We start from the raw sequence: 12596 nt of genomic DNA on the forward strand, positions 1-12596 counted from the left end.
CCGATCTATATAGGTATGCAGATGGCAAAAACCTTAATGAGGGCTCTACATTAGTTTTGTGGCATCTGTCCTACTTACCAGAAGATCAAAACAGCATTTGTTTGAGAGCATTCAACTCACTTCCACAAAAGCAGACAAATGTTGAAAAAAAATGTCATCTGTTTGAGGGTCTCTTTCTCATCTGTATATGTAGCAATTCCCACTGACGGCATTGTAAAGTCGTACAAAAGAAGTCCATCTCGCTAGGCTAGAAAGCTTCAACAGTAATGCAGAGGTCAAATTCTCCCACCACTAAACAAATTTATTGTTATTAAATGCAGAGCGGGAAACACAGTGATACCCCAAAACCTAGTTTTATTCAGTTTTGTGAGTATAGTTTTATCACTTATGATTATGAAAGACATCCTTCAGACATACGTAAGGCTAGAAAAAATGACTATCTTAGTATAGGCGTGCACAAAAAAGCTGCACTTCCACATGAACCACCTGCCAGCAAAGCCTTCCCAGCACACCGTTTAACTGCAGACAAATCCCTTCAGCAAAGATCTCTAAAATGTGCAGCCCAAAATCAAAACATGTTTTATCTTTTCACAGAGAAGAACTTTCATTAATTCTGTTACCCAAAGGGACCTTCCAGAGCCTAGGCCAGGCTGACGATATACATGTAGGTACACTGTCATTTCTACAAAACATATTTAAGAAAACACCTTTAGCTTACCGTTACAGACTTCAGAGTCATTCCGTGATAGGTGCCCATGGTATCGATTTTAAAGCCTTCCGTTTCTGCAAAGCAAAAAAGTCTCTTGTAAATCATCATGAACACAGGGACATCACGTCTAAATGGACAATACAGGAAATATCTTTGAAATTATTTCTGCAAAGAACGCATCTTGCTATTGGCAGCGGTTTAGGTTCTGTTCACAATACAAAACCTGGTTAGTAATCAGGAAACGGGTGTTTTCTTTAGACAGAGGTCCATTCGGTATTCCTGCTTTCTGTACCCAGAGTAAGCTTTTCCTACTGGACAGAATCATTCAAATCACTCCACATAATGGATATAAATTTAAATCTTTGAGAATGTCACAATATGCATGCAGTCTTAGAAATTCTCTTCACTACGAAATGGAGAAGTGCCTCATATTCCTCAAATGTATTATAATACAACATATTCAACTTGTATTAATGGGAAAATATACTTAAGAAACCGGTTTACACGCTGAATATAAAACTGTGGCCACTTAACATGATAAATTCACTTCTGAAATTGTGTAGAAGCGCAACAATGTCATTGTCGTATGATACAGAGGACAGAATCTGCATAAATTCACACTATCAAACTAAAGGTGATAAAAAGGGTTGTTGTCGGGTTTTTTTCAGTAGTTTTAATCAGACTGAGTTTATGCTGAGTAAGTGCCAGAAGCCTGCAAGTGCTCAGTGACTAAACCTGCTGTCACTAACCCATTTGCTTTTGAACACTCCTCTTCTGTCCTCCTATTCTCAGTGCTGTAAGATCCAAGTCAGGTCCTGAATACTGCCACTAGGACTTGCAAGACAACCTTTTTCTTTCAGTAAATTCCCTAGCCTCGTGCATCTACTGTCTACGACCCCATCAACCAACCACACAATTAATTCATACTTAAGATAGCATGATAATGACCAGTCAAACCATGATAAGCAAGCATTTGTCAACAGCTAAGCAACATTCAGGCTATTTCAACTAGACTTGGGTTAAGGCAATGGACACTGTGCAGAAATAGCTACAGGGAATTGGGAGGATTTTTGCCATTTTTTCCACCACCTTGAGTACAAAGATGTAACAGACCAAAAATAATGCAGACAAAGTAATGCTCATATCTGAACCTACAAAAAGTCCAAAAAAAATATTAGATTTTCAAGACTGTTAGAGCTTCTCGCTCTTATCATGAGTAAATTAACTTAAACTGAAACCCAGACAACCCTGAAAACAATACAGATGCTCTGGGAAGCATCTATTGTTGCTCATCCTTTCTTCCTTAGATGAGGAAGATTATCAGACACTTGTAGGAAATGAGGCAGAAAAGGTTCCCAGATTTAATAACTCTCCAGGTGCCCAGAAAAAGATACCAAAGCATTGAAAACTGATCATACTCCTCTCACCATAGAGGTAGCTATTATCTGAACGCTGGTTTTGGTTTTACCTTCCCTTTCCCCCCCACCCCCGATTATGCTACCAGCCTACCACCCGCTACCAAGTGCAGAGGCTTAGTGTTACCGACCATGATGTGTTTTACACAAAGTCACCTCAGCTCCAGCCTTTCTTCATCTTGGCTTCTCAAGGCCACCCCTCCCCTTCTGCCGGATTTAACATTTCTGAACTACACAGAGTTCTGGGCAAGGAGCATATTAATATTTCGGGTGGTGCCTGGTGCCTTGCATAATACTTGCTAGAGCTCCCCTACATTGAAGGGATGCTTTTGCTGACCTGGAGCAACATAATGCAGGCTGGCAGTTGTTTGTGAATTTCAGAAGATCACCAACAGAGGAACCTTCCCCCTTTTCAGGCCAACCTATTACGGGTTCCTCTTACTTGTGACATGGAGAATTTCCAACTATTTCAACCAAATATTCTTCCCAAACACCAAAGAATACAGACACACCCTCCCCTCCCTTAACAAGGCCCCTAAAGTAGCATCCCACATTGTGTCTGGCCTGCCACGGTTTCTTTTCTCTCAGTACAAATCCTGGTTCTGTAATCAGTTCTACACATTTATGCCCCATTTCAGTTATTTCCTTCCACTGGACTATTTTTCTACTTTTTCCCTAATAAAACTCTGCATTCCTTCTCAATTAATTAAAAAGCCCTAACCCAAGCCTCCATCAGCACTGCAAAGGGAATAACGGCCCACGGAGCCAGCAGCACAGCAAGAAAGCAAATCAAAGGGGAGAGAGGCACCTGGAAGGGAACAAGCCTCGGCTCAACCACTCAGGCTTTCATCTTTTGCAAAAATCTTCCCAAATCTCTCATAAAATGTGTCCTCATTCGTTTAATGAGCCACAGGAGCCTCTAACCAAAGCCCTGGCTCCTACCAGCGTCCTGCTTGCAGCCTTGTGCTAACCCTTCCTCAGAGCAGGAGAAGCAAACCACAGGGACCCTGAAGAGGCACCCACCGCCTCGAGCATCAGAGCCCATGCTCTTGCCTGCTGAACCTTCCAGCAGCTACACTGGCCTTCCAATGCTACTTAACAGCTACTCATGTACTAAATAAAACAGTTCTGATCATCTGTAGATAATGGTGTAGCACTTTTCCTTATCGATGTGGTTATTGCAGCCACTACAAGGTCTAGTGTGGACCCCAGGGTCTGCTGCCTGCAGGCGAGGTGGCATGAGAAGAAACCTCCTCCCAGACAGCCCACCAGCTCTCAAATTTCCTGCCTCAAGCTCTCCAGCAACTGGTGAATGAGAGTTAAGCACCGCCAGCTTCCAGATAACTACAGCAACCCTTCTTTAACCGGTAACAGCAGACACTCTTTTCACAGAATATACCTTTTTTAACCTGATCCTCTTGCATTCACCATGTGATATTCTACCAGTCAGCCACCACTTTTCCTACAGAAATAAACACTGCTACAAATGAGAGCCCTGCTACTTGCACTTTTGTGCCTTTTTATACGGTCTCAACAGTTTGTGTGCTTGGCCACATACAGCAGCACCTTTTGCCCGCACACAGCCTGGGCAAAGCAGGCAACAAGCGCTTCCAAGTCAGGGACTCCACAGTTACAGCTGCAGCCCCACTTCAACAATTGCTGAGAGTGTTAACTAGGTTAACGCAGCCAAGTTGTACAAGACATTCAAGGACCAAGCTAGAAAGCAGAGAGGCACTTCTTCCAGAGCATCCGCCGAGGGCAGTGGCTGACCCTGATGCAGCTGCTCAAAAGCAGACCTGGGATACAGGATGACCCAGAGGCCACAGTGAAGAGGAGCAGAACACAGAGCAGCCTGGAGCACCAGGGGATGTGCCCCCAGCACACATCAGCATGAATGCCGTACCATACCCTCTGACTAAGAACACAAAAGCAAGAGGTTTCTTCCCTCCCTCCCAAACCAGCTCAGACCTGTGCTGCTGAGTCATGCACCAGCACAGAGATGAAATATTAATGCCTGGCCAAGAATTAGTCTGCAACTCCAGTTTCAAAATCACAGCTTCAGTGATGGTAATAGGGGAAGCAATTAAAATTATATGCCATCTCCTAAGAAAAGGGTGTTTACAAAGAAAAGAGTCCTTTAAATAAAAGAATCATGATGGCAAGTCTTTGGACTCTTCTTTTAAAACTTGGAATTGGATGCAGAACAACTGTCAAAAAAACCTCTTATTTGAGAGTCTTCAATACATTCAGATTTTTCAATAAAATTACAATAAAGTTATCATACACATTTCCTTTAGGCAAAAAGCAGTCCATATTAAGTACTTTAAACACAGGTCCAATACTAAGGAGTAAAGAATGCAGGCAAAGTCCAACAGTAACGTACTCAGACAAACTGTATTACAACTTTTTCTGTTTGCCAAATATAATCAGTTCTATAAACATACAAGTTTTGTTAAAAACACTGACATCAACAAATGCCTGAAAAACTACATCTTGAGAGACTAAACACAGTAACTAGGACTGAATAATCAATTCTAATGCTTCAAAAACATAAACTATCATCAGTTAATATTACGGCTATCTTTTCTTCTCCAGTCATTGCATATATTATGATCACAATTTCACAGTTCAACGACCCAAAGACTGTCAAAAGAACTATACACTTTCCCAGTGTGGTTCATCACTAGTTACCTTTCTAGCATCATCATCTATCAATCTGAGTGCCTCTCATTTAAAAGAATTAGACCTGGAAATGAAAATACGCACACTAATGCACCAGCTTATTGGACTGATTATATTCTCCATCACCATTTGGGCATATGTTCCATTTCCTTGCATACAAATATTAATGTTCAAAGTTCCTTCCATCTGCTTAAAGCCCACTGCTCTATGTCAATCTAGGTCACTCTGCATTTTGATTCTGCACCTGCTGTAGCTCTAGCCATCCAATATGGGTGCAAACTCAAGCACTGATACATTACCAAAGGAATAATAGCTTTAAAAAGACTCAAATTAACCCGAATTTCTGGAAGGAAGTCTAGGCAAACAGAAACAGAACAAAGGAACATATCTCTGAAACACTGAAGAGCTCAAGTTAAAGACCTTGTTTGAATTGTGGATGAATAAGATTGAATAACCACTTCTTTTTTCAGCTGTATACTCTTCAAAACCCAGATAGCACCAGCTCTGCAGACTGCCTGGAAATGATTCACTACCCCACTTCACACTCATAGTAATTAAATCACTGACACCAAATTTCGTTCTACATAAGAGTTTACTGAACAGTCCTTTGCAGTACTGTATCCTAACAAGTAAAAGTTAAGTTTCACGCCTAAATTTCTGAGCTACAATAATTAGTTTACAAAATTCTGTGCATCGTTCATACATAACAGTTCAGTAATAATCTTACAAGCAATCAACACCAAGTTCTTGAAAGATTTTAACAGTACTAAAGAAAAAAAAAATTGCAGTACGCATCTGTGTATGTTTTCCAGCATTGAAGTGAATGTACAATACTGAAAGTTATCAAACTACTTGGTGACACCAAGCCAGAAAAACAGAGACTGCAATCTTTTTCCAAATATGAATCTCTTGCACATATTCTCTGCTAGACAAAAAACCCAGAATCCTATAACTTTAAAAACGAATGCAATAAATAAGTCTAACAAGGCAATCAAGTTTCAGAATTCTGGATCTCCTGCTACCAGTCTTCCTGTTCTCCTTGGGTGAACAGAAATCACACAATTTAAAAGAAAATACTTAAAATGAGAAATGTTTTATAAATAAATTTTTTAACAATGCATAGAGGAGAGGAAAAAAAAAAATATAGTCCAGAGTCACCTCAGGTTTAAAAACTTCAGTCTTCTGTTGCCTAGGCTTAATACCTACAACTGACTGAAAGCAAGATACACTTCTGAAAAACTGCAGCTATGTTTGAAAAGCCAACCCAATTACAGGAATAACTCAAACATAAAATGACAATAGCAGGAAGTCAACGGCAAGCTTTCCTGAAGGAAAAACTTGGATGAGTAAACAATTTCTTTCCATCATTACAGACTGAAATCATGTGGCTGTACAGCAAGACCCTCTCCAATTTACAATAAATAAGACTAAAAGTTTTGGGTGGTTTTTGTTTGTTTTTTGGGGGGTTTTTGGTTTATTTTGTGGGGTTTCTTTTGTGTGTGCGTTTTTTTTTTTTTTACATAATGATTGGCTTATGATATGTTGAAACCTTGACAATAACACTAGCAGGCAAACAAGAACGATGCTCCTGGAACATGCCTTAAAGACCTAACTAACACTTTGAGCAGCACAGAGAGACTTTGGTTTGCCTTCTATACTGAGAGATGCACTCAACAGGCTCAAGAAAATGCAAGTCTTCAAAACTATCATCCCAGGACTATTTCACCCTCTGGAACTAACGAAGAGAAAAACATGTGAAAAGAAGGATCTTGGGTAAATCCACTGAAAAAACAAGGTATAGCATCCAGAACAGTTTAGTGCCTAGAATGTCCGGCAGAACAATCACATCAGCTCAAATTTCAGGTATACCACTGGCTGAGCTGCAAACCATACACATCAATAAATAAGTATTTAAATATCAAACACTGAGGCACACAAGAGAGGACACAAGACATCCTTTCAAGATTTAAAAATTGTGTTGCTCAAGAACATGACAGACTGTAGTTCTAACAAAATGGTCTGTGGCACGAATAAAATACCACTAGTAAAGACGCATATTAATAAAGTGTAAAGAATAACCCTAAAGGGAGTAATATGAAGGAACAAACTAAAACTAAAAAGGGAAAGTAGAGAAAGTTTAGCACAGAGTGGAGCTCTGTTGTTGAAGAGAGGATGGAATCACTGACTGCTAGCATGAAAGAAACAAACCCAATGGGAAGGAAACAGCAGTCAAGGAAAGCAATTGCAGGGTGTTCACCTCCTCACCTCAAAACCATCTGAACAGTTCAGCATGATGGGTGCCCTGCCAAGTAACATGTTCTTCCACTGTGGAAATACCTGGGACGTATGAGTCCTATTGCAAGAGACATTCTAATACATTTCCTATGGCATATATCACAGAACTTTGAAGGAAAGAGTCCTCTCTCCTGCCTAACCAAGGCTGCCCTAACAAGACACCCATTTGAGGGAAAGCTGCCAACTACTGACCCAGGGCTGTGTAAGCAGCTCTACTGACTATAGGTGTAACTGATTATTTGCTCTTAAAGAACAGCACTTCACACTTGCACACACCCCACCCCACCCCCATTTACTACTAAAAGCTAAACAGTTCTATCAGCAAAGCCTGTCCCATCTGGCATGAAGATTTTCAGCAAGCCAACCAGACAGGCATCCTGATACACCGCAGCAGAAATAATGATCCGTCACAAGAAGCAGAGAAATTTGGCTGCAACTCAGCAGTTTACTTAATGCATCTTGTGTTAAAATTCCTAAATTTACTATCTTAGCTCTATGAGCTCTGAACTGTTTATGCTAAGAGTGTTAATGGAAAAATTCTGTACTACACCACACAAATATTCAAAGAAAAAACAGTTTACCTCTTTGCTGCCTGAACTTTAAATCTTTCTGGATACTGTAGTAGTGTATGAGACTGCAGATAGGCAATAAGTTGCAATCACAAGGCAACTAGGAGAGGACTACTGTGAATCCCTCCTACAGTTTCAACACCTCTGAGGAAAGAGCAAACAGGTGAGACAAAGACAAAAGCTTGGAGCTGTTGCCTCTCCTGGCTTTACTTCAATCTTCAGCCAAAATCTCTACTACGCACACTGTTACACGCATGACACAATCCTCCCCTCCACGATCTCCAGCCAGCCACACACCCAGTCATACAGAGAAAGATGTGGAAACCCTTCAGATTCACACAAATCTATAGGGTTCAACTTCAGCTCAGGTATTAGCCATCATTGCTAATAAATGTGGATACAATGGAATAGACTGCCATTTATTATACCTAGAACTTCGGTAATCATCCTTCTTTTCCTTCAGACTTCTTTCCCAAACTCCCCAGCACTGCAAGCTTTCCATAAACACATGCAATTCCAAGTTCTTACTAAATTGACTGTTAGAAAAAAAAAGTCTTTAAGGAACAAAAAATGCCCTATTTTCCTTTTACTGATGACTACTTCTGCTTGCAATCTCACTTCTGCACTGAATATTTGGGGGCCACAGCTTAATTTTAAGTGCAATTAAAAATACTTTAAGGAATTCATTCACTTGTGATATGGTTGCAAGTGATGCGAATAGCTCGATTTTAAGCAAATCACATTACCTGTGCTGAATGGCATACGAAAACATTAATGCCTAACTACAGCTTTTGAAAGCTGCACTGTGAGTTTCAGTTAGACTATGATTTTAAAGTTATAGTTTTATAATAGAATACCCCAAAAGTACATAAGATCATCTGCTATTTTTAAAAGTTCATTTGTAGCTGAGGAAGATATCTCAAGTATCTCTAGGCCCTCTTCTAAGAAATCCAGATGTTAATTACTAATTCTACATAACTTCCATACATGCTGTATCAGCACCTTTCATAAGTCAATCTTGTATTTGAAATACATTCTTTCACAGAATCACAGAATCACAGAATGGTAGGGGTTGGAAGGGACCTCTGTGGGTCATCTAGTCCAACCCTCCTGCCGAAGCAGGGTCACCTACAGCAGGCTGCACAGGACCTTGTCCAGGCAGGTCTTGAATATCTCCAGAGAAGGAGACTTCACCACCTCCCTGGGCAGCCTGTGCCAGGGCTCTGTCACCCTCAGAGGGAAGAAGTTCTTCCTCATGTTCAGATGGAACTTCCTCTGCTTCAGTGTGTGTCCATTGCCCCTTGTCCTGTCGCTGGGCACCACTGAAAAGAGCTTGGCCCCATCCTCCTGACACCCAACCTTAAGATATTTGTAAGCATTTATAAGGTCCCCTCGCAGCCTTTTCTTCTTCAGGCTGAACAAGCCCAGCTCCCTCGGCCTCTCCTCGTAAGAGAGATGCTCCAATCCCCTCACCATCCTTGTAGCCCTCCGCTGGACTCTCTCCAGTAGCTCTTCATCTTTCTTGAACTGGGGAGCCCAGAACTGGACACAGTACTCCAGATGAGGCCTCACTAGGGCAGTGTAGAGGGGAAGGAGAACCTCCCTCGACCTGCTGGCCACACTCCTCTTAATGCACCCCAGGATCCCATTGGCCTTCTTGGCAGCCAGAGCACACTGCTGGCTCATGGTTAACCTGTCGTCCACCAGCACACCCAGGTCCCTCTCCACAGAGCTGCTCTCCAGCAAGTCGGCCCCAAGCCTGTACTGATGCATGGGGTTGTTCCTCCCCAGGTGCAGGACCCTGCATTTGCCTTTGTTGAACCTTATCAGGTTCCTCTCTGCCCAACTCTCCAGCCTGTCCAGGTCACGCTGAATGGCAGCACAGCCTGCTGGTGTATCCACCACACCTCCCAGTTTGATGTCATCAGCAAATTTGCTGAGGGTACATTCTAACTCTTCATCCAGGTCGTTGATGAAGAAGTTGAACAAGGCTGGGCCGAGTACTGACCCTTGGGGGACACCACTAGTTACCGGCCTCCAACTAGACTCAGTGCCACTGATGACAACCCTCTGAGGTCTGCCATTCAGCCAGTTCTCAATCTTTCAAACACCCAATTTGTATTTCCAATACTAGCATACACTTATCTAACTTGGTATTACACCAGTGTTATTCTTAAACTATGTACTTCTTTAAATAGACCTAGAAAACTGAAATACAACATTAACTTTACATGTGACCAACCCAATGGAAGAAGCTGGAAAGTTAAGGCACATAAACATGTCCTAGAAAGAAGCAGAGTGATAATGATAACTACCCAGGTGGAGTATGGCGATTTCAGGCACTGTATGACCACCACACCACAAAAGAACCTTCAGCTGTAACAAGAGCTGCGGTCCATTTCAGCACTGACAGAAACCCCAAGACCGCATTCTCAGGATCACATCACATACAAATGGATTTTTCACCATATTAAATACAGGCAGAAATGTTTTTTGTTTCCTTCTCCGGAGATTTTCAAACCCTGCCTGGACAAAGTCCTGTGCAGCCTGCTCTGGGTGACCCTGCTTCGGCAGGGCAGTTGGACTAGATGACCCACAGAGGTCCCTTCCAATCCCGAACATTCTGTGATTCGCTGACAGTCATTTAATCTCCTCTCTGACTCCTGCTCAGAAATTTCTAGGTTAAACCTGCCCTGGTGAGCTGCTCAAGAAACTCTTCTGGGTTCTGTTTTCCTGCCACACAAAACCCGTGATTTTCTGTTCCCCCTTGAACTGCACACATGCAGTAAAAGCATAAAATACATTCATCTGTTTAATACAGATGTTGTCTACACAGGTTTCTTACTAGAACTATGTAATTTGTCATCTAGAAGGACACAGACCATTCCTTTACCTCAGTTTCTTGCTGTAAAAGAGTCCACAACGAATTATATGCATTGGTACATTTGAACTGTTACACTTCTCCATTATTTTCTTTCTCCATCTTTTACTTCATACTGTCCAGTATAAATATTTACTATTTTTTAATCTTAACAGGAAATTGTAGTAAAAGGAAAACTACTTGGAAAATATGCAAGTCTTGAAGACTTAAAATATTATCAGAAGCAACTGAAGAAGTACTAGTAGAACTATTCATGGAAGGGTTGGTTTGGTGGTTTATTTTTTTTTTCTTCCTTTCTTTCCCAAATTCTCTTGGCTCTTATTATAACAATGAATTCTTCATGGATGCTATTTGTAGATCCTTTCTCAGTGCTAAAAAAGCTAGCAAATATCCTGCTTCAGCTTTCTTCTCTTACCCCCCCCATGCAATTGTCAATGAGTAGTAGAAAATAAAAACCACTACACTGAAATACAGGTATACTGAGGCCAGCAGGGAATCAAGAGAATAGAGTATCTGATCAAATTTCCAATAGTAAGTTTCACACACACACAGACACCACCCCCATAAACCTAAAGGATGTATTCACATGCAGTGCACACTTACAAAACTTTTTTTTTTTTAAATAACTTACCAGATGCCTACAGTCAGATTCTGAAATTCTTGTACATTATCCACTATGAGGTGGATGGAAAACAACCTTCATAAATTTCTCATGGCATGAAATTCTCCTTGATGTTATATTCTATACTTTTCTTTCTCCATTTGAAATCAAAATTGAATATCCAAGTAGTACTGTAATATACTCTTGCATTTTATTTATTTATATAGCAAAAAACGATCATGTCACTTCAATATAAAATTGAACGTGATCAGGTACAGTACAGTACTTCCACAAAATCTGAGAATTCACATACACAGCATATGAACGTCATCCAGTTTCCCTGAACAAAAATGGCACTAACTTGGACAAAGCCAAATACTCCAAAAGATGCAAGTTGAATTGCTCATCTACGGTTTAAAATGGCATTTAGCAGCACATAAGTTCTTGCAGCCAGAAAAGAAAACCCTTAGAAGCAAGCATAGGAAGTTACATTAAAGAGAATGATTTCATTTAAGAACTAGAAGAAAAAGGCTACTCGGAAGTGTAACAAATTTACCTTGCCCTCTGCAACAAATGCAAAAACATCCAACCACAACAAACATAAGATTTGCGAAATAAAAACACAGCAAGACATGAACATGAAATAACTAGAATTGGTACTAAAACAGCAGATAAAAAAAGCAAGGAGGACAGAAGAAAAATTTTGAGTTAGAAAGACAAATCATCAAGTTCATCCTTCCACCCCATTTTAAAATAAGTGAAAATTCTTAAATAGTGTAGATTATTTACATCTTCTTTCCAGAAGGGAGCTAATATTTTGCACTGTAGTTACCAGTTTGTTTTGTAATTTAAAATGACATAACAAGCTAGTAATACTTATTTGTAATTACTGGAAGCAACTTGTAAATTGTGATTGTTTGAGGACAGGCAATCTATTTCATTTTATGCACCTGACAGTCATATCTGCAGTTGTGTTTTTCATTAACTGCATATGAATTTCCCCAAACAAATAATTCTTATTTTTTCCCCCAGGACGTTCTGGTTTTAAGCTTTCAGTTTGCTTCGTAAGAGGAAGAAATAATTTCTAATAAATAGTATTTTTACACATCATTATTTGGAGCAGCTATCTTTAGGGATAGTTACAGCTTTTCTTTTGGTCTTTTCTTAAGTTTGAAAAGTAATGGCACAGAAAATCCCCTAACCTGAACTTTACAACTCGTTCATTTCATTTCCTCATTTTTTTTTTTCTTTCAAAAGCAGCATTACAACCAACTTACCCTCTTTGCCTTTGAACCTTTCCTGATCGTATCTGTTGTAGGCAGCTGGAATAGGTTGCTTATTTCGTAAAGTGGGATCCTAAAACAGGTTAAATAAACTTGTAAAACATAAAGATACTTCATGGTTATTGAACTTCATAAAGTATTACATGGAATTGCTCAAGACT

At 40.4% G+C, this 12596-nt stretch overlaps 1 protein-coding gene across 1 annotated transcript in view; it reads right to left on the minus strand.

Annotated features, from left to right (window-relative positions):
• Positions 1-12596, minus strand: part of CDC73 (cell division cycle 73) — a 119704-nt gene that overhangs the window by 79224 nt on the left and 27884 nt on the right. The window contains exons 9-10 of the mRNA XM_075422346.1: positions 12430-12508; positions 719-783 (exon numbers count right to left, since the gene is read on the minus strand). Of these exons, the coding sequence (XP_075278461.1) occupies positions 719-783; positions 12430-12508 (144 nt within the window). The remainder of the gene's footprint in view (positions 1-718; positions 784-12429; positions 12509-12596) is intronic.

The sequence above is a fragment of the Opisthocomus hoazin genome, chromosome 6, assembly GCF_030867145.1.
Source record: "Opisthocomus hoazin isolate bOpiHoa1 chromosome 6, bOpiHoa1.hap1, whole genome shotgun sequence".
Lineage (NCBI taxonomy): Eukaryota > Metazoa > Chordata > Aves > Opisthocomiformes > Opisthocomidae > Opisthocomus > Opisthocomus hoazin.